Below are 27,341 nucleotides of genomic sequence, written 5' to 3' on the forward strand. Positions count from 1 at the left end.
GCACTTAACGTAGTTTTATGTACTTGGGGAAAAAAAACCACAATTCACCAGTTTAATATTTCAATAATTTATGAAAATGCAGAGGACTGAATACTTGCTAGTAATAGTAACATAAAAACCTTGACAAAAAGAAGAAAATAAAATTGAAAAAAAGTTTTTCCTTTGTAATAAGAAAAAGGCTTTCCAGATTTAAGTATATAGAAGTAGTTTTGTGCTGGTGGCTCATGTCTGTAATCCTCACTACTCAGGAGGCTGAGATGTGAGATGGCACCAAAAACAACAAAACCCCCACAAATGTAGAAGGAGAGCCTTTTACACCCTGTGTAGAAATCAAATTTATTCAAGTTAAATATTAATGGACACATTCTAGTATAGTACACATTCTTACAAGCTTAGAAAGCATAGTAGAATAAAGGTAGAGGTGTCTAGAGAGAAACCAATCACAAAGATTAGAAGTAAAATAACATCCTGGCTTTATGTCTCTGAAACACATTACCCTGTGTTTTCATCATGATTGTAACTGGGAAGTAATTCCTGGAATTACTGATCCCTTCTCCTTCAACAATTCCTTTGAGCAAGTTGTTGCTGGGCCCCTGTTTGAAAAGGATGTATATTTGTTACAACGTATAAAATGGTGAGGCATATACAAATAACATTGGCTTCAAATACAAAAGTAGAGTTAAATTTATTAATATGAAAATCTTTTAAGATAATTTATTGTATTTGTGACCCAAGTACGATTCCCAAATATGAAAGATTTTTTCTGTGTGTGTATGTGCCAGTCCTGGGGCTTGAACTCTGTGCCTAGCACTGTCCCTGACTTTTTCTTTTCTTTTCTTTTTGCTTAAGGGTAGGGCTCTACCCTTTAGCCACAGCTCCACTTCTGGCTTTTGGGTAGTTAATTGGTGATAAAGAGTCTTAAGGACTTCCCTGCCCAGGTTGGCTTTGAACTGAACCCTAATCCTCAGATATCAGCCTCCTGGGTAGCTAGTACATATGTTCTTTATGAGACCTGGGACCAGTGGGAGGGGCTTTGTTTTTACCCCACAGGTAAGAAGATACTGCTCACTTCACTCCTTCTTTGGTGTTGTTTACTGTGATTTCTCTTTGTCAGCTTCTTCCTCCTCAAACTCCACTAAAGGAGTGTGTCTGTTGGCCTGAGAACCTTCTCTGTAGAATACCTTCTTTATTGTGCCATTCTTTGGAGCCTTTATGGTATGCTGCAGAGACACAAGACCCAAAAACAATGGTGGCCCTATTAATGAGGGCTGGATATATACCATCAGGAAAACCAGACAAACAATGGATCCATGGTTTTGATGTTCTACCTTCCCTCCCCCCCTCTCTGTGATGGTCCTGGGGGGCTTGAACTCAAGGCCTGGGCATTTCCCTGAGCTATTTTGTTCAAGGCTAGTGTTCTACCACTTCAGCCACAGCTCTACCTGTGGCTTTTTTAATTGGAGATGGTTTTCACAGGCTTTACTGGCTGGCTGGCTTCAGATCACAATTTCAGATCTCAGCCTCCTGAGTGGTTATGATTATAGTCTGAGTAGCTAGGATTATAGGCATGAGCCATTGGTGCTTAGCTTTGCTTGCTTGCCTGCTTGCTTGATTTATTACCCTCCCTCCCTCCCTCCCTCCCTCCCTCCAGACCTTCCTTCCGCACCTCCCTCCAAATCTTAGTACACAGATAATTGTATCATTTTTTTTTTTTTTTGGTTGTAAGGGATCAATGCTTGGACACAGCAGAAACCCATTCACATACATGACTAGGAAGCTGTGGTATAACCAGCAGTCAACAACTCTGGCTTCACATTAGATTCTTAGCCAGGAAGCTTTGAAAAATGTATGTACTAAGCTAGGGGCCTGTGAGACCCTGTGTAGCAGGCATGAGGTTCAATCCCAGCCCATATAAAGTAACTATGGACCCCACTCCTGGAGATCCCAACTCATTTGGGGAAATAACTTTGAAAAGCTCCCTAGGTGAATGTAATCTGAGAACCAATCACCTATAGTTTGTAACCATCCAAAAACCTAAAAAGCCAATTTGATCTGATTGAGGTTTTCACTCTGATACTAACCTAAGGCTTGGCACTCAAGGCTCAGCCTTATAAAATACTAATATAGTTTACATTCAGTTGGGTTACGACCTGACATCAGATTAATGACAAATTTATTCATCTCAGAATCTAGAAATGACAGGGGCAGTTGGGTACCGGTGGCTCACGCCTATAATCCTAGCTACTCTGGAGGCTGAGATCTGATGATGGTGGTTCAAAGCCAGCCCAGGCAAGAAAGTCCATGAGACTCTTTATCTCCAATTAACCACCAGAAAACCGGAAGTGGAGCTGTGGCTCAAGCGGTAGAGTGCTAGCCTTGAGCTGAAGAGCTGAAGGACAGCACCAAAGCCCACAGTCCAAGCCCCACGACTGACAAAAAAAAAATGACAGGTGCAATTTCATGAAATAATAATAAACATATGTTTAGGAGAATGATTGTTTTGTTTTGTTTCATGCAATCAATTCTGAGCCAATCTTTGAGTGGTAGTATTTAAAATGATTTTAACAACAAGCTCAAATGGCTCATGCCTATAATCCTAGCTACTCAGAAGGCTGAGATATAAGGGTCTCAGTTTGAAGACAGCCAAGCAGGGACATCCATGAGACTCGTATCTTCAATTAATCACCAAAGATCTGGAAGTGGAGCTGCGGTTCAAGTGGTAGAGTACCACCTTTGAGGGAAAAAGCTCATGGACAGTGACCAAGTCTTTAGTTCAAGCCCCAGTACCATCACACACACACACACACACACACACACACACACACACACACACACACACAGAGTATTAACTTATTAAATAAGGCAAAAGAACAGCCGGGTCTGACCATTCACAAGGTTTACTTGGCCAGTGAACTTGTGGTCTCACGTACCTCCATCTTCATGGCGATCATAACCATAAGAGAATCCCCAGCTTTTACTCTGTCTCCAACTTTCACAAACACCTAGAGATTCAGAGTGATGGGTTAATATTTTAAAACACAGAGATCCTTCTGGCTAGGTTGTCTGCCAGATAAATATGCTGGTGCAAACTAGAGCTCTCTAGCCACTCCGGCATGCTGGCACCAGTGGCAGACAGCAGCACTGCCCAGAGCCTTCCCCTTTCCCAAACCACTTAGTTTTCTTGAATCAGATGACTATTCTCTATAAAATTTTGCATTCTTTTCATGATAAAATAAGATATACCACGCACAGGGAGAGACAAATGTATATAAATGTGTCCACGCTGAGTGGAGAGGTGAATGTCCTGATTTTCTAGCATTGGAATTGTGTAGGGCAACAGGTAAAATCGGAACAGTTCTCTGCATTGTGTAGGCAATCCTTGTATATGAGAAATAATTTATTAGAACCTCCCCCTAGATGTTTCTACTTTCTTTTTTATATGCAAGAACAAACTGATATTTCCCATATGGGTTTCAAATGTTTTTGTTAACTAGTTACCAAAAAGTTTTGGGTCCCAATGTGGTGGCATATATCTATAATCTCAGCTACATCAGGAGTAGAGGTCAGAAAAATCATAGTTCAAGGACATCTTGGGCAAAAGAAGTTAGTGAGATCTCTATCTGACCCAGGCAGAGGTAGCATACACATACAATCTCAGCTCCAGGGAAGGCTTATGTATGAGAACTGTGGGCCTGGGCAAAAATGTAAAGTAAGTATGTGAGGAATAAAGGGCAAGGGGAAGCTGAGCGCCTGTAGCTCACGCCTGCAACCAGCTGTATGTAGCTGAAGGCTAGCACTTTACCACTACACAGGAGGCTGAGATTTGAGGATCATGGTTTGAAGCCAGCATGGATAGGAAAGTCTGAGAGACTCTTTACCTCTAATTAACCACCAGAAAACCAAAATGGAGCTATGGCTCAAAGTGGTAAAGTGCCAGCCTTCAGCAGAAGAGCTCAGTGACAGTGCCCACGCCCTGGGTTCAAACCCAGTGACTGACCAAAAAAAAGGCAAGAGGAGTGGTTTAGCACTTGTGTGGCAAATGAGAGGTTTTGGTTCAAACGAGAGAGAGAGAGAGAGAGAGAGAGAGAGAGAGAGAGAGAGAGAGAGAGAGAGAGAGAGAGAGAGAGAGAGACAGACCATGTACAATAACAAAGCAGCGCCCTCTAGAGGAAGCCCAATTTGGAGGTTCTGTAAACCTATATACAGCTGGGTGCTGGTGGCTCATGTCTGTAATCCTAACTACTCAAGAGGCTGAGATCTGAAAATCATGTTTCTAAGCAGCCTGGGCAGACAAATCTGAGAGACTCTTATCCCCAATTAATCAGCAAAGAGCCAGAAGTGGAGGTGTTCTTCAAGTGGTAGAGTGTCAGCCTGGAGCAAAAAACCTAAGGCATAGCATCCAGCCTGTGTTTAAGCTCCAGAACAAGCACAAAATAAATAAATAAATAAATAAATAAACATATGTAGAAACAGGTCTTTAAGCTCACTCTTCCTTGGAGCAAATATTTCCAGAGGTGTACAGTAGGTGATTCCAATAATTAACCTCCTGTATTTTTTGTGGGTTCTAAGAACACATAGCTACACGCTTCTTTGTATGTGTTGTACTGGGGATTAAGCCTAGGGCCTCATAATGGTATGAGGGAAGCACTCTCCCACTGAGCTATGATCCTAACCCATAGGTGAATTTTTATGACTGAAGTGTATTCTGAAGGCTCTACTGTAATCAAGTGCATAAAAGTTGACTGATGAGCCCGGCCCCAGTTGCTTACACCTGTAATCCTAGCTACTCAGGAGGCTAAGATCTGAGGATCACCATTCAAAGCCAGCCTGAGCAGGAAAGTCCATGAGACTCTTACCTCCAATAAACCACTAGAAAACTGGAAGTGGTGCTGTGGCTCAAACAGTAGAGTGTTTGCATTGAGCTGAAGAGTATAGAGAAAATGCCCAGGCCCAGAGTTCAAGCCCCACCCCCACAACCAAAAAAAAAAAATTGACTGATAATCTATAACCATTTGTCAGTCTGTGTTATGGGCTGAATGGTGGTGCCCCCAGAAATTCATATACTGAAATCTTAACCCACAATGTAACAGTATTTGGAATTGGGGCTCTTGGGAGTCCATTAGGTTCATGAGGCTCTGTAATCATAAACAGGGTCAGAGTCCTTATAAAAGAGGCCCAAGGGGCTGGGAAGGTGGCTCAGTGGTAGAGCGCTTGCCTTGCATGCTTGAGGCCCTGGGTTCGATTCCCCAGCACCACATAAGCAAAAAGAAAAAAGCCGGAAGTGGCGCTGTGGCTCAGGTGGTAGAGCACTAGCCTTGAGCTGAAGAGCTAAGGGACAGCATTCAGGCCCACTACCGGACCCAAAAACAAACAAACAAAAAAAAAACAAAACAAAAAACAAATAAAAGAGGCCCAAGAAGCCTGTTATGTGACAGTGAGATCATTCTTTTCATGAAATTAGGAAACACACACCAGATTGCCTGGTACCTTGATCTAGGATTTTCCAGCTTCCTGAATTTTGAGAGTAAATTTCTCAGATATAAGACACACACTGTCTACAATTTGTTACAGCTGTCAAAATGCACTAAGATAGTTTGGATCAATTCTGAATAGATCTTATGTTCACCATCCAACCACAGTCTTCTTCACCAATACCAGCCTTTCACCTTTTACTTTAACACAGATATAGATGTGTATATTAGAGCAAATGCTTTTATTTCAGGATAAAATTGTTCCTGTTAACATTAAAAACCTGTCTTAGGGGGCTGGGAAGGTGGCTCAGTGGTAGAGCACTTGCCTTGCATGCCTGAGGCCCTGGGTTCGATTCCTCAGCACCACATAAGCAAAAAGAAAAAACCTGGAAGTGGTGCTGTGGCTCAAGTGGTAGAGCGCTAGCCTTGAGCTGAAGAGCTGAGGGACAGCGCCTAGGCCCAGAGTTCAGGCCCACGACCGGACCCCCCCCCCCCAAAAAAAAAAAAAAACCCAAAAACCTGTCTTAGATAATGCTTAGGGAATATTCCATTTTAATACATAAAAACTATTTTAGCTCCGTGCAGTGACATTCTCTTGTAGCCTAGTAGTTCAAGATCAGCCTGGAAAACAGGACATCATCTCAAAAAAAAAGGACAATTTGAATTATTTTTAATCAGTGCTGGGGTTTGAACCAAGATCTTTGTGCATGGTAAACACACGCTCTCTACCACTGAACTAGATAGACTTCCAGTTTAGGATTAGTTCTATTTATACACTCAGACACACAGAATCACACACATAAATATGTGTTGTTTTTTTTTTCTTTTTGAGTGTCTTTCTATGTTTCCTAGGATGGCTTCCAAGTCCTGAGTTCAAATGATCCTCCTGCCTCAGCCTTCCAGACGGCTGAGACCACACATGTTCAATCTACCACACCTCACACAAGTGTACTTCGCTGTAAATTTCACTTTCAAAAATAGCAGTCTCAGCCAGATGTAGTGGCATATATCTATAGTCAGGAGGCTGAGGCAGGAAGATCATGAGTTTGAGGCTAGGTCAGAAATCCATTGAATTTCAGGACATTCTGAACTATATAGTGAGAGCTTGTCTCCAAATCCAACCAACCAACCAACCAATCAACCAAATAAACAAACACAAGTTCCTTTCAAAGAATAAAAACAAAACAAAATTTGGGTGCTGGTGGCTCACTCCTAGCTACTCAGGAGGCTGAGATATGAAGACTGTGGTTCAAATCCAGCTCAGGGAGGAAAAGTCTGTGAGACTCTTATCTCCAATGACCCAGCAGAAAAACAGAAGTGGAGCTGTGGCTCAAAGCTTGGCAAAATGTTAGCTTTGAGCAAAAGAGCTCTGGGGGTGACACCAAGGTCTCAAGTTCAAGACTCACTGTCGACTAAAAAAAAAAAAAAGAATAATCATCAGTCTTGGGCTGAATGCTTAAACATGCAAAAGGCATGTTCAATCCTCACCACACCCCCAAAAAAAACAGTGACTAATATACCCAGAAATTTCTTTCTCATAAATTATCTATGTAGGTATTTTCACTCAAAATAGAAATACTTAAAGTTAAATCTATAACCAATCCTCTTTCTTTCTTTTTTTTTTTGTTGGTCGTGGGGCTTGAACTCTGGGCTTGGGCGCTGTCCCTGTGCTCTTCAGCACTCTACTGCTTGAGCCACAGCACCACTTACGGTTTTCTGGTGGTTTATTGGAGATAAGAGTCTCACGGACTTTCCTGGGCTGGCTTTGAATGGTGATCCTCAGATCTCAGCCTCCTGAGTAGCTAGGATTACAGGTGTAAGCTACCAGCGCCCGGCTCTCTTACTTTCTTGAAATGTATGCTTTTATTGAGCAGGATTAGAAAGGAAGGAATGCATATGAAGTCAACAAAGACAGATGTCACATGATTACCTTTTCAATGGTTCCAGTCATTGGAGCTATGGCACCTACTCCTTGGATTCCTTCTGAGCTCACAGAAGACAGGTATTTGGGTACTGGAATGTCAATCTCAGTTCTGCCTTCCTATACAAAGAAAACAAACTGAAAATGGGATCAAGAGCCCCCCCCCCCCCCACTGTATTTTTTTTCTAATACATCTGAGCTACTGATGCTTCTCAAGTTACCCATTAACTATATCATCATGGATGCCAGGGTTCTGATCTTGCTTTGTGGTCTCGAACAAATTACTAAATGCTCTCAGATTTGGTCTCCTATTAAAAGGAGTAATATACATAGTGGGTAAATGTTGAAGTGTATATTAGGTAACAGAGGTACTGCCTGGAAGTGGTTTTTAGAAGAATCTCCACTAGCTAGTGCTTAATCTATGCCAGGAACTTAACATTTATATTTATTATATCACTATGTATATTTATATATTATATCATCAATCATAAAAACAACTCTATGAAGTAGATACTGCTTTTGTTCCTATTTCTAGATGGGAAACTGAAGCCCAAATAGTTTAATGATGGGGGGTGGGGAAGGGAGGGTCAAGATACAGATAGTAGGTGGGAAGGGTCAGGATCTGAACCAAAAGCAGCTTTGCATTCCAGAACTTAAGCTTTTCACCACTCCACATATGTGTCTCCCACCATATTGTAACAGCACAGTCGGCTTTGAAAGAGAACACTTGGTAACATGGATTCATCTTTGACTCCACTATGGGATATTAAAGCCATCTCATCACAAAGCACTGTGATCTGAAAGATGGTGCCCAGATATGCCTGGGCATATCTGCCTGGGCAGAAGGACTCATCAATCAGTAGGCTCCTAAACAAAGCCATGATACACTTTGATCATGAGGTGCTTATAACCCATCCGCCTTTCTGCTGTCCACTTCACTACAAGAAACATCTGGTCCACAGAATCCTCTCCCAGAGGTCCCCTCCCAAACCCCAGATTCCAGATGTCAGGAGAAGGGTAGCTGGTTGTAAGCATCACAACCTGAGGGAACATCACCACGAAGGCCAGACTGACAAGGACAGAATGTCTTATTTCAGAAAAAGGAAGAAAACAGCTGCGTGTCTAACAATGAGAATCTGTGTGAGTAAGAGAGATGAAGGGAGAACCAGGGAAGGCAGGAGTGTGGCAGAGACATGGAGTGGAGAGGAAACGCAGGGAAATGCAACCAGAGTAGCAGAAGGAAGCGGGATCTTCTCTCTTTCAGTGAAATGCATACAGTGGGCATTTCCCTCTGAACCCCAAGAAGACACAGTACCATGGAAAATAGGTAAATCGTGTTGTCCAGGATAACCAGCTTAGCTTTACTGGCCACTCCATTGATAGAACACTTGAGGTAAGTGCAATCTCCCTCGCTATGAAGATCACCAAGGACTTGGAAGGTCTTATCTTCAATCTGAAAGAAACAGAAAAGAGCTTTAAAAAGAACAATCCTGCAGAATAAATAAAATCAGAACCAGCCTTCACTTTAAAGGTAAAATATAAAATATACTTTTAAAAGCCCTGTAGGAACTTCCCTCAAAGATTTCTTATCAAAATACTTTAGGTAGAAACAGCAATAGGATTGAAAAAAATTAGTTATATAATCTGTCCATAACCTGATAATACTACAGATAAATTTAAGAACAGAAATAGTTAAAGGGGGTTTGGTGGCTCATGCCTGTAATCCTAGCTACTGAGGAGGCTGAGACCTGAGGATCGGTTCAAAGCCAGCCCAGGCAGGAAAGTCCAGGAGACTGTTATCTCCAATTAACCACTCAGAAAACCGGAAGTGGCACTGTGGCTCAAGTGATAGAGCACTAGCCTTGAGTTGAAGAGCTAAGGGATAGCACCCAGGCCCAGAGTTCAAGCTCCATGACCGACAAGACAAAAACCCCCAAAACAAACAAAAAAAAAAAGAGCAGAAATAGCAATACAACTGCTTTGTTAAATGACAGCTTTTTGTACAACTACTTAAAGATAATAATTTTTTAAGATCACATTAAACTAGTTAATTAATTAAGAATAAAGAATATTCAAATTAATTAAATCCATTAAACATATTAAGAGTATATTATATGTTAAAGCTAGTTTCTTCTTCCTTTTTTTTTCTTTTTGTGCCAGTACTAGGGCTTAAACTCAAAGCCAGGACTTTTTTACGCAAGGCTGGTATAGTACCAATTGACCCACAGCTCTACTTCCAGCTTTTTTTGCTGATTAATTGCAGGTATGAGTCTCACTAAGTTTTATGTCTAGGCTCTCTTTGATTCACCATCTTCAGATCTCACCTTCCTGGGTAGCTAGGATTACAGATACTATCAATGCTTACCTACTAGTTCTCACTTCTGAGCACCTCCATAAAAAAAAAAAAAAATTAAAAAAATTAAAAAAAAAAACCCTAGTTTTCCTGTGCCAATGTTGGTAATGAAGAAAACCAGAATTATATAATTAGGCAGTATGTGTGTATGTACATATTATTATTATTTGCCAGTCCTGGGGCTTGAACTCAGCACCTGGGTGCTGTCCCTGACCTTCTCTGGCTAGCAGTCTACCACTTGAGCCACAGCACTACTTCTGGCTTTTTCTGTTTATGTGGTTCTGAGGAATCGAAACCAGACCTTCATTCTTGCTAGGCAAGCACTCTACTACTAGGCCACATTCCCAGCCCTGATATGTATTCTTTTATATCATTAATATATAGATCAAGTTCATATGTTTAGGTTATGATTTAAGAAGAAAAGTTAGCTGAAGACTGAACACAGTATTTACTCTGAGAGATTGAATGCCAAAGAGCAGATTTTCCTTCCATTAAGTGTTTTGAGGAAGCTAATAAAAACACATGAAATTTTTGTGTTTTGAGGGTTTTTTCTCCTATACCCTCTCAAGAAAAATTTCCCTCATCTGAAAAAAATCAATTTTAAATATTCTTTTTCGTTTACATTCTTTTGTTATTAGTGCCTAAGTTCTGTGGCTATTCTTTTCCGATACATTATATAGGCTAAGGTAAAATAGGTCATACTGCAATATTTAGACTTTGGTTCTCATCTATCCTAAATTCAATGTGATATTTTATTCTGCCTTCTAACCTACTAAAAGAGCCATTAGAATGTGAAATCGTCAGGATATAAGGGTTGGATGGGAAATAGTTCTGTTTAAAGATTCACAAAAGCATTCTCAATTTGTGAATTTAGTTCCATGAACCAATTAGAACTGGTAACTTACTTTAGTAGTTACCAGGGACACGAAAGGGCCCCAGAACCAAAGTCACCAATATGAACTCTAAAGCTGGTGGACATCCATGGTTCTTCAAATCTCAGAGAAAGGAAAACAGCCTGTCTCAAAGTCTTGAAGTCTACTATTACCAATAATTCCATTTTTCTTTTTTGGGGGGGGTCCGGTCGTGGAGCCTGAACTCTGGGCCTGGGCGCTGTCCCTCAGCTCTTCAGCTCAAGACTAGAGCTCTACCACTTGAGCCACAGCACCACTTCCGGTTTTTTTCTTTTTGCTTATGTGATGCTGAGGAATCGAACCCAGGGCCTCATGCATGCAAGGCAAGCACTCTACCACTGAGCCACCTTCCCAGCCCCCAATAATTCCATTTTATAGGATTTAAAGCCTCTAAGCTCATATAAAAATGATATATTTTATTCCTTGTGTTTGTTCCTTGCTCTAGGAATTTGGTAAAATTCCTACAATTTAAAACGTTTTTACAGCTGGGCACTGGTGACTCATGTCTGTAATCCTAGCTATTCAGGAGGCTAAGATCTGAGGATCGTGGTTCAAAGCCAGCCGGGGCAGGAAAGTCCATGAGACTCTTATCTCCAATAAACCATGAAAACTGGAAGTGGTGCTGTGGCTCAAGCAGTAGAGCGCTTGTCTTGAGCTGAAGAGCTGAGGGACAGCGCCCAAGCCCAGAGTTCAAGCCCCATGACCGACAAAAACAAAAAAACAATAAAACGTTTTTACCGTTTCATTTTGCCAATGCAGTGGCCATCTTTTAATTGAGGGCTATCATCAACTTAACACTGGAGGTTATTAAGTATAATCTGCAGATTCATTGGGGTTCCTAAGATTCATTTAGGGATCCATGAAGTCAAACTATTTTCATTAAATAACGAACATTTTATTTGCCCGTTAAACTCTCATTCTCTTAGGAATACTTGGTGGAATATTCTAGAAGCTACTGGACACGTGATAAAGTTATCGTTCTGATGGCTGGTGGAATGTGCACTTGTATAATTTTAGATTTTCCATTTTTCCATTTATCCTATAACTCAACAATAACTAAATAAGTAGGTTAAAAAATAGACAAAGAATCCAGGCACTTGTGGTTCATGCCTGTAATTTTAACTACTCAGGTAGCTGAGATCTCAGGTGTATGGTTCAAAGCCAACCCAGGTAAGAAGTCTGTGAGACTCTTATTTTCAATTATCTTCAACCACTAAAAAGCCAGAAGTTGCTCAAGTGATTAGGTACTAGCCTTGGCAAAAAAAAGTCTGGGCCCTGAGTTCAAGCCCTAGACCCAGTGTGTGTGTGTGTGTGTGTGTGTGTGTGTGTGTGTGTGTGTGTGTGTGTGTGTGTGTGTGTGTGTGTGTGTGTGTGTGTGTGTGTGCGCTCTCTTGGGGCATGGTTGCCGTGTGTGTGTGTGTGTATGTGTATATATATGTATGTATATGTATGTATATATATATGTATATATGTACATACTATGTATATGTATATATAAACAGACAAAGAAAGCCAGGTGCTGATGGCTCATGCCTATAATCTTAGCTACTTAGAATGCTGTGATCTAAGGATCTTGGTTTGAAGCCAGCCTGAGCAGAAAGGTTTGTGAAGCTCCATCTCCAATTAACAAAATGCCAAGCTGTAGCCATGGCTCAAGTAGTAGAGAGTCAGCTGTGAGAATATGAGGCACTGAGTTCAAGCTGCAGAACCTATGAGAAAAAAGAACGGGCAAAAGAATATTGGGACTGTTAGTACACAAGTGTACTCTCAGCCTTCAGGAGGCTAAGGTAGGAGGATTATAAGTTTGAGGCTAGCCTGTGCTACACAATGATCTCTAGGCCAGTCCCAACTATATAGCAAGACTGTGGCGTGGGGTGGGGGTGGGGGCGGGGGGAGGCAAAAGACTTGAACAGACATTTCTCCCAAGATATACAAATGGTCAACACCTATCTGAAAACATGTTCAACATCCTAAGTTATCCATCTGCAAATCACAGTCATGATGTCATACCACTTCTACTCACTGGTGAAATAATAGGCATTGGATGGCTATTACTACAAAAGCAGCAATAACAAAACAGGATATAGAAGTGGGTGGGACAGAGAGAGCCTGGGTCCCTAGTGTGCAAAACGATGCAACTGCTGTGGAGAATAGTATGGTGGCTTCTCCAAATCTAAATAATGGAATCATACCCTGATCTCACAATTCTTGATGGATCCCAAAAGTGTTTAAAACAGTTTCAAAGAGCCACCTGTCTTCTCATCTTCCTAGCAACATTAATTCACAATAGCCAAAGGTGAAAATAACCTGTGGCCACTGACAGATGAGTAGATAAAGAAAAGGTGGCATATACATGTAATAAAATGCCTCAACAAAGGAAGAAAATTCTGGTGCATGCTACATTGGACCAACCGAAATATATCAGGAACAAAAGGAGAGATATTAAATGACCTCAGTTATGTCAGGTACCTAGAGTAGTCACATTCAAGACAGCAAGTAGGCTGTGGGTATCAGGAACAGAGGAGAAACAGATTGGAGTTAACAGTACTGCATTTTGGTTTTAGAAGATAGAAGAAACTCTGGAGTCATATGGTGGTGATGACTATGCAACAGTACGAATGTGATACCATGGAGCTGGATTAGAAATGATTAGCATGCTTCATTTTATGTGTATTTTACCACAATTAAAAAATAACAAAGCGCTGATGGCTCATGCCTGTAATCCTATATACTCAGGAATCTGCCAACTGAAGATTGCAGTTTAAAGCCAGGCCAGGCAATAAAGTCTTATCTCCTATTAACCACCAAAAAGCTGGAAGTGGAGCTGTGGCTCAAGTGGCACAGCACTTCCCCTGAGCAAAAAAAATCTAAGGGATAGTGCCTAGGCCCTGAGTTCAAGCCTCATGACTGGCAAGACAACAAATCATTTTTCTGAGTTAACTTTTCTAAATGCTAAATAACTTTACTTGAAATTAATAAAAGCTCTTTGACCGAGGTGTAATTTCCTCAATAATTTTTAAGAGCATACAAGGTTTCTAAGATGTAATACTTGAGAACAGCTTTTTGATGTAAATACACAAACCTACTTCAACGGCTTTATTAGGTATGTGATTCAAAGCTATTAACTCTTTGACAAGTTTTTATTCTACAGGGAACCACAACCACATCCAAAGGGAGTAAACACGGGTTAGAAACTACATGGGGGTAATTTTCATAGACTGGTTTAAGTAAAAGCACATGACATTCTCCTAACTACAGTTACAATAGCCCAAGGCTTACAAGAAACTAGAGAGTGAAAAAAGACCCTATAAAGTACAAGAGAGATCAGATTTAGCTCCAAACTAAAGAACAAAGGCTGCAAGGCTTACCTGCATGCTGTATGACCCATCTGGGTTATATGTTACAGCTATGGTCACATCTTTACAGAAGAAGGGGAAAAATTGAAGAAAAATTAGAAGACATTCAATTATTTCATAACTGATCTGCCAAAAATCTCACTATCAATCTGATAACCAGCTATTCAAACAAACATTGATCTTTTAGCTCAATGTGGGTACACATTTTTCCTTAGGAAGACATCTGTCGGGCAGGTTTCAATGAAATCTGAGTTTTTCCTATCTTTATTTAAAAGAATGGACTTTTAGCTGGGCGCTGGTGGCTCGCGCCTGTAATCCTAGCTACTCAGGAGGCTGAGATCTGAGGACTGTGGTTCAAAGCCAGGCCAGGCAGGAAAGTCCATGAAACTCTTATCTCCAATAAACCACCAGAAAACCAGAAGTGGTGCTGTAGCTCAAGTGGTAGAGCACTAGCCTTGAGCTGAAGAGCTGAGGGACAGAGTTCAAGCCCCATGACTGACAAAAAAAAAAAAAATGGACTTTTAGATATTTTCATGTCTGTGAGCCTCTATTTTTTGAGCTATTAAATGTGTATGAGACTATAATGATGGTCAAATAAATGCTAAAGCCATCTACAAGTTTTAATAGACCATACAAACCAAAGCAATTATTCAAATTACTCAAATAGGATGAAGAATATTTTATAAGTTGAAAACCAAAGTGTAGCTCAGTGATAATACATATGCAGAGACTGAGGTTCAGTTCCTTTCTTTCCGAAGGAAGGAAGGAAAGAAGGAAGGAAGGAAGGAAAGGAAGGAAGGAAGGAAAGAAGGAAGGAAGGAAGGAAGGAAGGAGGGAAGGAAGGAAGGGGGAGGGAGGGAGGGAGGGAGAGAGGGAAGGAAGAGAAGGATGGAAGAAAAAGATGGGAAGGAGGGAGAGTGGGAGGAATGGAAAGGAAAGGAGAGAGGGGAAGAAGGGAGAGAAAGGAGGGAAGGGAAGAAGAAAGGAAGGGAGGGAGGGAGGCAAGGACCAAGGCAGGCAGGGAGGAAGGGAGAGAAGAAGGGAAGGAGGGAGAAGGGAAGGAAGACAGACCACATGTTGTGTGGCAGAGAATACTGTTCAACATTACTTCATCATTTTGTCACCTCCTGATACTTCAACAATCATTTTGATGCTGCCAACAAAAATGTTTGTAGCCCCAACTTCCTTTCTCTAGAACCCTGAATATTCATTCCTAGCTGGATGCTGCACTTGCACCTTGAAGTAAACATTCTGTATTTGACAAGTAAGTCACTATTGGAGATGGTGACTTACTCCTGACCTGGGATCTCCATGAGGGACACTGCTGTTCTCCTTGTAATCCTGGGTTAAAACTTGTCATTCCTGCCTCATTCTTCTCTGCTTTTCATATCCAATAGTCACTATACAGCTGCTACATTCTTCCCTTGGAGAAACTGGCCTCTGCATTGTTTCTTCCCATTCCCATTGCCTAGCCTTGACCCAAGGCCCAAAAGTCTCCAGTCTGGCTGGCTCTGAGTAAGTCCTTCAAGCTCTTCCTGCTTCTTGTTTCCAAAAACACTTGGAAGCTAGGCAGCAGTGGCTCATGCCTATAATCCTAGCTACTCAGGAGGCTGAGAGCTGAGGATCTAGGATTGGAACCAGCTCAGTCAGGAGAAAGCCCAGACTCATGTCTCTAATTAACCACTAAAAAGGTGGAAGTGGAGCTGTGGCTTAAAATGATAAAGCACTAGCTTTGAGGAAAAGCTAAGGGACAGTGCCAAGACCCTGAGTTCAAGTCCCAATATTAGCACAAACAAAATAAAACAACAAAAAACCTTGGCCTATTGGTATTGAAGGTCCCAACTTCTCAGTTTCATTTCCTATCTTTCTCCTATACACATGGCCCTAGGCTCCAAGCAAACTGAAAAATGGGGAACTAATAGTATTCTATATGTTCTACACTCATAGCTACCCCTTCACTACACTGCTCTAACCAGCTACAATGAAACCACTTACCTCCTCTCTGCCATGCTTACTGTCTCTGGGAATTATGCGCCTAGGAATTCACTCTCCTCTGGACATTTATTCTCCTCACCCCCCCGCCCCCCCAACCACCCCAGACCTGGGGCTTAAACTCAGGGCTTGAGGCCTGTCCCTGAGCTTCTTTGGCTCAAGGCTAGTACTCCTACCACTTGAGCCACAGCGCTATCCCAGATTTTTCTGTGTATGTGGTACTGAGGAATCCAACCCAGGGCTTCATGCACGTACTCTACCACTAAGTCATGTTCCGAGCCCTGGACATTTATTCTTTTGTATATAAAAAATTAATTTCAGTTCTCCTCTTATCCAGAATTAAGATAGAGTGAGTTATCTCTCCATCAGTTTTGTAAAATAACTAAAAGTACAGAGCCAAGTGTCGATGGCGCATGCCTGTAATACTAGCTACTCAGGAGAATAAGATCTGAGGATCTGATTCTTATTATCTTATGGATAATAAATGGATTTCACTGGACTGTTCTGAAAATGCAAATGAAATATTCTATGGAAAGTGTTTTCACACAGTATCTGAAAATATTCAATAAATCATAGCCATTTTTATTATAGCAAGTCAGGCAAGGTCTTGTGAAACAAGGCCAATAGTAACAAAGTAAAAAAAAAAATCAAGTCTTAAATACAGAACCTAAAATATCTGTTATTCTCATTAAGATCTGGAAAGGCTGGTTCTACTTCAGACTCATAAGTGCCCCTGGGATTCCTGTGTGGCATACTCTTATCTAACCAGACACAGTTGATTAGTATCTTTCAGACTCACTGCCGCATTTCTGAAAGCTACTATAGTTGAACAGGATTATTTTATGGAATACTGTCACTGAATGCTGTGAACAGCAACTGCATTGGCTTTTCAATTCTCTCTCTCTCTCTCTCTCTCTCTAGCTATATAAATATACACGCACACATATATTTATTTTATTTACTTTTGTGCTAGTCCTGGGGCTCTAAACTCAGGTGTGTACTACCAGTGTCTGGCTATTTATTTTTAAATAATACTTGCTTTTGAAATATTTTTAAAGTAATTTTATTGTTATTATTAAGGTGCTGTACAGAGGGATTACCATTTCATGAGTCAGGCACTCATTACTGAAGATCTGTCTATGCCACTAGCAGAATTGGCTCATCTGAAACAACCACATATACGATTCTTTTCCTTAACTTACAAAGAGGCCACTCCAACTTTCTTGCTTCTGATTACCTGCATTCACATAATTGTCTTCAGTGAGATGTTCCTACATTTTGGAGGTAGGTTTTTAGAATGAAATGAGAAAAGAACTCAGTGTAAAATGCATAGGTTAACCACTTGTGGAATGCCACTATATAATGGATATCTACATAGTTTCTTTAAGAAAACTTTCTTTGAGAGATCTAGGAGCTGGTGGCTCACACCTGTAATCTTGGCTACTCAGAAGGCTGAGATCTGAGGATCATGGTTCATAACCAGGCAGGGAAAGAAAGTCCATGAGATTCTTATCTCCAAATAACCAGCAAAAAGCTGGAAATGAAGCTGTATCTATAGCTTTAGCCTTGTGTAAAAAAAGCTCAGGGACAGTGTCCAGGCCCTGAGTTCAAGCCCTGATACATACATACACACACACAGAGCTTGGAAATACACCCAAGGCACTAAAGGTATTGCCCATGTGGCCTCTGGATAACGAAATAGCTTCTTGAGAACAGGTCCTAAGTATCTCTCCCTTTCCACTTCTCTTCCTGTATGCTGATTCAGGCCTGACAGTCTCAAGTCTGGTTGGCTCAGTGCAGATATTCCAGGATGCTCTACTTCCTATCTCAGCTTTTCCAATTAGTTTCTGTGAAGGAAGAGTTTGATTCTAAGTGAGTAGATATCTAGAGAGCTGAAGTAAGGAAGCTGTGTTCAGAGAAGAGGGAGCAGGGATCAAGCTAGATACCTCATGGTTAAGTTATCCAGTCTCAAGTCTGCCCAGCTGGCTTCCTATGCAAACCGTCCCACAGCAGAAAGGACATGCTCATCATCTGTCACAGGATTCTGGTCCCTTCAGTATACTGTCCCAGCCACGAACCATAAACTGCATTTTGGCTTAGGTATCAAGTTCTTCTGACTATAGTTAAAATAAAAAGGAGTTCCTATTTTGGGCCTACTCAAACTACTTTGCAATAACAAATAAATGTTTCACAGGAGAAGTGGAAGAAATAGCATGAAAGTCAGTGTTAAAAGAAGTGGGTATCAATAAGGTTCTATCAGCTTCAGACATTTGAGTAAAGTGCTTCACCTCCTGTGCCTTGTTTCATTACTCATAGGTGAGTGTAACAAGGATTTCCTCTCATTAAGTTATTGTGTGATAAAACCTTACATGTGACAAGACATACACTAAATTATAGCTCTGTAGTGACCTACTTCCACCTAAAACAATGTTTGAGTGATGGCTAATCCACCCTCCCTGACATAGTTTGACATGTTGTTTTTCTTATGTAAGATCAATACATTCTCAGCCAGGTACTCATGTCTCATGCTTGTCAGCTACTCAGGAGGCTGAGATCTGTGGATCATCAGAAAAGCCCATGAGACTCTTATTTCCAATAACCTGAAAAAAGCTGGAAGTGGAGGTGTGGTAGAACACCAGTCTTGAGCAAAAAGCCAAGTTAGAGCATGAGGCCCTGAATTTAAGCCCCAAGTAGAGCAAGCGCGCATGTGCATGTGCAAAGACAACACACACACACACACACAAGCAAGACATCCTTACTGCAGAAAAATTGCAAAGTAAAACAAGTACAAAAAATTGGGGAAAAAGAAACTGCCCTCATCTTACCACTTACGGTACCCTTGCCAACACTTTGGTTATTTCCTTTCAGTTGTTTGCTGTGTATGTTGTATAGTACATTTTTTGAATGTTTATAAAACACAGAAAAAGTGTAAAGAAAAATACATATAATTAATTCTATCACCCACACCCAATCAATTATAATTTTAATATATTCCCTTCAAAAATTTAGGATTGAAGCCAGGCGCTGGTGGCTCACGCCTGTAATCCTAGCTACTCAGGAGGCTGAGATCTGAGGATCGCAGTTCAAAGCCAGCCCGGGCAGGAGAGACCATGAGACTCCTATCTCCAATAAACCACCAGAAAACCAGAAGTGGCGCTGTAGCTCAAGTGGTAGAGTGCTTGCCTTGAGCTGAAGAGCACAGGGACAGCACTCAGGCCCAGAGTTCAAGCCCCATGACCCACCCCCCACCCCCCCCCACCCCCCCCAAAAAAAAATTAGGATTGAAGAAAATGACTAGGCTGAAATTTCTTTTTCAGTTTAATGTGATCGATTTCTATGTTGCATATTTCTTTTTCAATAAAATATTACTTACCGTTTTTACCATCTTTAAGAGTAATATTTCTGGTATAAAAGATGTTCAGTCTTCTTCCACTGCTGATTGAAAATGGAGAAAATTGATCTAGAAAAAATGGAAAATTCAACAACTAATTTACAGACATCACATCTACTAAATGTACACTTTACAAAAGAAAACATAAGTTCTGGGCCCCAAACTGGCAGCTCAAATGTGTTTTCTTTGTTCTCCCTATTGTGTTACATTTGCTTGTTTATTTTTTTGCTGATACTATAGTCTGAACTCAGGACCTGGGCACTGTCTCTTAGCTCTCACTCAAGGCTGGTACTCTACCACTTGAACCACACTTTTGGCCTTTTGCTGGTTAATTGGAGATAAAAGTGTCATGGACTTTCTTGCTTGGGCTGGCTTTGAACTGCAGTCTTCAGATCTCAGCCTCCTTAGTAGCAAGAATTACAGGTGTGAGCCACAGGTGCCTAGCTGTGTTAAATTTCAATTATATACTTTCATTCTTATTTCAGAAACATATATATATATATATATATATATATATATATATATATATATACACATATATATATATAAAATCTTTCACCTTCTGTGGAAAAATTAGGTCATTTACAACTTAAAATCTTATCCTCTGGTGGCATAAACTATACTGAAGTCACCCTTTTTCATAAGGCAGATACATTCAAGAATCCCCCAGCCCAAATCTCCACCACTATTTTTCTTACTTCTGGTCTCTTTTATTCTTCTGTGCTACTGGTCCATCTACTACAAGTGTTGAACAAAATCTAGGAGCATAACTAAACAAAAGCCATTTATTATGAAGCTTATAACTGTAGTACTTAAAAGTTTAAAAAGAAAGTTGGTAGCAAGAAATTCTAGAAATGTTAAGTTTCCTTATTTAAGAGGAATACATTCTCAGGCCCTGGTGGCTCATGCTTGTAATCCTAGCTATTCAGGAGACTGAGACTTGAGGATCATCAGAAAAGTCCATGAGACTATTATTTCCAATTAACCAGCAAATTAACCAGTGGAGGCACAGCTCAAGTGGTAGCACACCAATCTTCAGTGAAAAACTAAGGAACGCCGTAAGGGGCACATTCGGATGCACTTCTACTTAAGGTAAAAGGACAAAATGAGAAAAAGAGCACAGCTGCACACTGGTGGCTCACAGTAGTAATCCTAACTACTCAGGAGGTTGAGATGTGAGGACTCCATTCACAGCCAACCCAGGCAGACAATTCCATGAAACTCATATCTAATTAAACAACAATAAAAAAAAATAGCTCAAGTGATAGAGCACCAGCCTTGTGACAAGGTCAAGTGAGAGGGCAAGACCTTGAGTTCAAGGCTCAGTATTGGCAGACACACAAAAAACAGTATTTATGGGGCTGGGAAGGTGGCTCAGTGGTAGAGCGCTTGCCTTGCATGCCTGAGGCCCTGGGTTCGATTCCTCAGCACCACATAAGCAAAAAGAAAAAAGCCGGAAGTGGCGCTGTGGCTCAAGTGCTAGAGCGCTAGCCCTGAGCTGAAGAGCTGAGGGACAGCGCCCAGGCCCGGAGTTCAGGCCCCACGACCGGACCCCCCCCAAAAAAAACCAAAAAAATAACAGTGTTTATGCCATATCCATGATATGTGAAGAATTCTCTTTCACAGTTTAAAAACAGAGAAAAGAAGCTGAGCATCAATGGTACATGCCTGTAATCTTAGCTACTCAGGAAGCTGAGGTCTGAGGATCTCAGTTCAAAGCCAGCCCTGGCAAGATAGTTCATGAGATGCTTATGAGAAATGTTAGTTGTCGACAGAAGAAGAGGGAGGCAAGAGTGGCCTATGTGAAGAGAAGGCTGTTTAATGGTGTCTCACACAGTGTTCCAGGCAGCGAAAAGAGCAAAGCATTCTATACCTTGTGTCTGAAGTTTGAAAGCATCAGTCATAGCTTTCTCTTTGAGAATGAGGCCCAGAGCTGCCTGGCATAAAGACTCTTTGGCTGTGGCCCTCCCAGCAGGCAGCAAGTCCTTGTGGTGCTGAGTGATGAAATCAGTGTGCACATTCCCAGCTTCAAAGTCTGGGTGGCTGGACAGGCGGAGCAGGAAGTCAATGTTGGTACGCAGTCCGACAATCTGGGAAGAGAATTAAGTTCCAGTTCCTACTGAGTGTGGAAAACAACATATTCAAGAAGCTACCTGCTTTCTTCTTTTAAGTATGTTCTACTATACACAACTCATGATAAATGTAAAATCTGCTGTTATTCCATGTAAAAGGCCGTCCACTGTTTCTGTATGCAATACTGTATGCCTGGACTTTAAGTGTGACACTCCCTTCCAATAAAAGGCAGTCGTAAAGCTGGGCACTGGTGGCTCATGCCTGAAATCCTAGCTACTCAGGAGGCAGAGATCTGAGGTTCTTGGTTTGAAGACAAAAGCAGGAAGAGCCTGTGAGATTCTTATCTCCAATTAACCACAAAATGCCAGGAGTGGAGCTGAGGCTCAAGTAGTAGACCATTAGCCTTAAGCAAAAGAGCTCAGGAATAATGCTCAGGCTCAGAGTTCGACCCAGAGTTCAAGCCCCAGTACTGGCACAAAAAAAAAAGAGAGGGAGGGGAGAAAATGGTGTTACAGAAGGCAGTGTAAAACATTTAATTGACTCAGGTTAGGGAAATGATAAATGCCAAGAGAGATAAGTGAATTCATATTGAAGATTTATAACTTAGAACACCATCGCAAAATAGGGTGATGACAAGGATCAGACTGGTGGCTACACTGAGGAAGAAATAAGATCAAAACACCTCAGAACTGCTTTCTGCTGGACATCTGTAGGTCAGCCTGAGATCTTGGCTACTGAGGATGTTCAGATCTGAGGATCGAGATTCAAAGCCAGCTTGGTCAGGAAAGTCCATGAGACTCTTATCTCCAATTAACCAGCAAAAAGCCAGAAATAGAGGTGTAGCTCAAGTGGTAGAGTGCCAGCCTTGAACAGAAAAGCTTAAGGACAATGCTCAGGCCCTGAGCTCAAACTCTAGAACTGGAATACACACACACGCACACACAGACACACACAGACACACACAGACACACACAGACACACACACACACACACACACACACACACACACACACACACACACAGAGGCATAGTCTACTGGTTAAAAATATTAAAATTCAAATTTTATACATTGATATAAAAAGAACTTTATATTGACATAAAAATTTTATATATTGATATAAAAAGAAAACAAATTAACCCAAATCCAGCCAATAAACAGGATCAGAGGTAAAAATAGCTATCCGAGGCTCAGGTTCACTCAGTCATCCACTCAGCCATACATTCATTCAATAGCCACTTACTGAGCACTTTGAGGTGTCAGGCTCTGATCTAGGTCTGGGGATAGTGAGGAATGAGCAGACAAGGGCCCTGCCCTCTCAGCTTATATTGCTAGGGAGACAGTATAAAGAAGATCTCTAAGCAAACAATATAACATCACATTAATGAATAAAACTAGGCTGGCTAAGGCAACAGAGAACAGAAAAGGTTCCTATTTTAAATGGAGCAACTGGTGAGGACTCAGGAAGTAATCAGGGCTGAGGATGATCAACTGGGAGCCCTGAGATTATGAGGCAGAAAACATTCTGGAAGGAAGAATGGAACCCTAACTCCATGCTGGGTGCATCTGAGGAATGGCAAGAAGGCAGTGTGGTAGAGTTATAGAAATCATGGCTCTAACCATAAATTAATAACAAAGAGATTTTAAAATCATGTATTAATAAATCTTCATTGCACCAAGGAAATGAATGTGCTGCCAAAAAATAACAACCTGTTACAAAGATGAAACTAATCATAACTGTCTTTGGAGTAAAATTACCAGACTTAAGCAGCACTTGTACAGTTGATCTTATTTACAGAATGAGGGTGTCACTATAATATACTGATATTAATAATCTTGTTTCTGAATTTTCCTCTTCCAGCTGGAAGCTAGAAGTCATCAGACCCTCATCTGATCACGGGAAATCCTCTAAGGCAACATTATTGTGCTTGCAACACATAGGCAATTAGTGGAAATAGGCTGACAACATCAAGGTCTGCCAAGGGAAAGGATAAGTTTGATGTACACCAAGGGCACGCAGGTCATTTACATGGCCATAGATCACTCACATTGTATTGAAGAAGGCTGTACCTCAGTTTTGACAAGGCTGCCTGCCGATCAGCAGCCCAGACAACCAGCTTTGCAATCATGGGGTCATAATGCACTGAAACTTCATCTCCTGAAAGTGAGAAACACAGTAACCTCAAAGTCAAAACCTAAGGAGATGAAACATGACTGCCAATATACTCTGCTTATCATATGTCACAGTCCTCAAAAACCCCTGAATTACCACTGTCAGATAAGTGAGGAAACTGAGGCTCAGAGGGGTTGTTAAAAGTACCCCAAATACTAATGAGGATGTGACCACTGAAAAGCCCCTGGCCCTTACATGGTAATTCAGTGCCATGCCGGCTGGCTTTCCCAATCCTACGTTTGTTTGATTGTTTTGTTTTTGGTGTCAGTACTGAGACTTGAACTCAGGGCCTTCTGCTTTCAGCCTTTTTGCTCAAAACTGGAACTCTACCACTTGAGCTATACCTCCACTTCCACCTTTTTTTTTTTGGGTCCGGTCATGGGGCCTGAACTCTGGGTCTGGGCGCTGTCCCTCAGCTGTTCAGCTCAAGGCTAGCGCTCTACCACTTGAGCCACAGTACCACTTCCGGCTTTTTTCTTTTTGCTTATGTGGTGCTGAGGAATCGAACCCAGGGCCTCAGGCATGCAAGGCAAGCGCTCTACCACTGAGCCACCTTCCCAGCCCTCCAACTTTTATTTTTATGCCAGTCCTAGGACTTGAACTCTGGGCCTGGGTGCTGTCCCTCAGCTCTTCAGCTCAAGGCTAGCACTCTACCACTTGAGCCACAGCGCCACTTCTGTTTTTTTTTCAGTGGTTTATTGGAGACAAGAGTCTCATGGACTTTCCTGCCTGGGCTGGCTTTGAATCACGATCCTCAGAAATCAGTCTCCTAAGTAGCTAGGATTACAGGCATGAGCCACCAGCGCCCAGCTTTCCCTGAGCTTTTTTGCTCAAGGCTAGTCCTTTACTATTTGAGTCACAGTTCTACTCCTGGCTTTTTTTTTTCTGGTTAGTTGGAGAGAAGAATCTCATGGACTTTCCTGCCTGGGGTGGCTTTGAACCAGATATTCAGATCTTAGCCTTTTTTTTTTTTTTTTTTTTTTTTTGTTGGTTGTGGGGCTTGAGCTCTAGGCTTGGGTGCTGTCCCTCAGCTCTTCAGCTCAAGGCAAGTACTCTACCCCTTGAGCTATAGCGCCACACCCAGTTTTCTAGTGGTTTTATTGGAGAAAAGAGTCTCATGGACTTTCCTGGCTTTGAACCGTGATCCTCAGATCTCAGCCTCCTGAATGGCTAGGATTATAGGCATAAGCCACAGGCACTGGGTTCAGATCTCAGCCTTTTGAGTAGCCAGGATTACTGTTGTGAGCCACTGGTGCCTGGCTTCACTTCCAACTTTTTGCTTGCCATTTGGAAATAAAAGTCTCAACAGATATTTCTGCCTGCACTGGCTTTGAGTCATAATCCTCAGCTCTCAGACTCCTGAGTAGCTAGGATTACAGGCATGAGCTACTAATGTTGGGCTCATCCTATCTTTTTTTGAGCTTTCTTTTCCTTTCTCATTTTGAAAGTTGGGGCCAACTCCTATCATTGCATATTCCACTTCTTTCTGCTCTTAGCATTCCCCTCCCTCCACTCCTGAGTTTCCTCATCAATAAAGACAATAGTTTCTGCATCCTGCAGAGTTGTTGGGAAGAATGACTAGAAAGTACCAAGAGCTATATATAGCAGTAACCATCATTTCTATGACTATAGTCCTAAAGAATAAGAATCTGAGTCATGTCACATTCTACTGGTTACAAAAAGTGGAGCATCACCAGGAAGATTGTTCGAGGGACTTTTCATGATTGTGTGAGATCAATTGACCTCGCAGGACCAGAGGGTTCTCATCTCTAATATCAAGGAAATATAATACACTCTCATCAATTTTCCTGCCTATTCATCTATCAATACATCTTGAACACCTATTAGGCCTACGCTTGAGCTACAGGTTGCAAATGCAACATGGAAGACAGTCTTCCTTAAGTGTCTAACAACCTAACAAGGAAATGACGTAAAAAAAAACTGCAGGATGATGGCACTTTGCCTACAAAAGTCATTCAGGGCACACAGAAGAGGAGGCTGGGGGAATGTCTTTAACTCTTATGTCTGCTATTCTTTCACACTTTTGGGATGCTTTCCTTATCCTATAGAAAGAATGATATTAAATCACTTGCAAAGAAATGATGGACATGGGAAAAAATATGTTAGATAAAGTTAGTCAGGCCCAGAGAGACAAAGGACACATGTTTTCTCACATATGTGGAAGCTAGAACTAATTTATAAATGTACAAGTAAACACACATGTAAGAATATACAAGTGTACACAATGTATTGGCTTTAGTATGGTATTTGCAGGGGAGAATTCAAACGGTGCAATTCCTTAGAAAAACTCACAGTCCCGTTTCCTGAATATCAAGAAACTGGCACTTGAAAGGTGTTAGGTGGAAGTGAAAGGGAGGAGAGGAGAAAAAGAGAGGATGGAGAATGAAGTCATAGTATTTAATTTATATCCTATGAAATTAAGAAAACTGAAGGGAGGGGTCAGGGTGGAAGGGAAAATGATAAAAGGGTGACGTCAATCAAGATGCACTGGACTTATAAAAAATGATTTGTTGGGACTGGGAAGGTGGCTCAGTGGTAGAGCGCTTGCCTTGCATGCCTGAGGCCCTGGGTTCGATTCCTCAGCACCACATAAGCAAAAAGAAAAAAGCCCAGAGTGGCACTGTGGCTCAAGTGGTAGAGCGCTAGCCTTGAGCTGAAGAGCTGAGGGACAGCACCCAGGCCCAGAGTTCAGGCCCCACGACTGGACCCCCCCCCAAAAAAATGATTTGTTGAATGATGACTCCTTTGCACTAAAGATAATAAAAATATAATTTAAACCAGGTGCCCATGGCTCATGCCTATAATCCTAGCTACTCAGGAGGCTGAGATTTGAGAATCACAGGTCAAAGCCAGCCTGGGCAAGAAAGTCTGTGACATTCTTATCTTTAATTAACCACCCAAAATCTTCAAGTGTTGTGGCTTAAGTGGTAGCACTAGCCTTGAACAAAAAGCTCAGGGGCAGTATGCAGGCCCTAAATTCAATCCCCAGGACCAGCACAAAAAATTAAAAAAAGTTTTAAAAATGGTTTTTGCTGTTCAACTGCAGTGTCTTTTTTTTCAAATAAAAAAAACTTGGCAGAGCTCTATAAGCAGACAGACAGACAGACAAGCAGACAAGCAAAAAGGCAGAGACACCCTAAGTACAGAGTGTTGGTGCTCTCAAAGGGATAGACCTGCAATGTCCTCTTTTGTTGCTTACATGCTCTATGGAGAAGTTAAAATGTTTCCCAACTACTAATCCTTCTGTAGCTTAGCCAGTGCCCTCAAAATGCTGTTAATTTATTACTTACAAATGCTAATTCTGACTAAGTGCTAGTGGTTCATGTCTACCATCTAAGCTACTCAGGAGGCTAAAATCTGGATGATTCCATTTTGAGGCCAGCGAGGACAGGAAAAGTTCACTAAACTTCACCTTCAAATTAACCAGCAAAAAGCCAGGCTGGAGATATGGCTCAAGTGGTAGACTATCAGTCTAGCAAGTGCAACGTCCTTAAGTTCAAACCCTACTATAAAAAAAAAGTCCTAATTCTTCATTTTGGCTTTCAAAAGTTTTTATTGTGAAAATACTGTACAGAGGGGTTACAGTTACATGAGCAAGGTAATGAGTATATTTCCTATTGAGCATTGTTGCCTCCTCCTTTGTTTTTCCCCTACCATCCCTTCCCTCCCACCTCTACAGCT

General features: G+C 41.5%; 1 protein-coding gene across 1 annotated transcript in view; it reads right to left on the minus strand.

Moving 5' to 3' along the window:
- Positions 1–318: 318 nt before the first annotated feature.
- Mccc1 (methylcrotonyl-CoA carboxylase subunit 1) overlaps positions 319–27,341 on the minus strand; it is a 60,411-nt gene continuing 33,388 nt past the window's right edge. The window contains exons 12-20 of the mRNA XM_042699629.1: positions 23,515–23,624; positions 21,269–21,485; positions 19,378–19,464; positions 14,025–14,074; positions 8,708–8,845; positions 7,402–7,512; positions 2,931–3,002; positions 1,070–1,220; positions 319–593 (exon numbers count right to left, since the gene is read on the minus strand). Coding sequence (XP_042555563.1) covers positions 1,092–1,220; positions 2,931–3,002; positions 7,402–7,512; positions 8,708–8,845; positions 14,025–14,074; positions 19,378–19,464; positions 21,269–21,485; positions 23,515–23,624 — 914 coding nt within the window. The 3' untranslated portion in view covers positions 319–593; positions 1,070–1,091. The remainder of the gene's footprint in view (positions 594–1,069; positions 1,221–2,930; positions 3,003–7,401; positions 7,513–8,707; positions 8,846–14,024; positions 14,075–19,377; positions 19,465–21,268; positions 21,486–23,514; positions 23,625–27,341) is intronic.

This window comes from Dipodomys spectabilis, unplaced genomic scaffold (assembly GCF_019054845.1).
Source record: "Dipodomys spectabilis isolate Male_0828 unplaced genomic scaffold, ASM1905484v1 ptg000260l, whole genome shotgun sequence".
Classification (NCBI taxonomy): Eukaryota; Metazoa; Chordata; class Mammalia; order Rodentia; family Heteromyidae; genus Dipodomys; species Dipodomys spectabilis.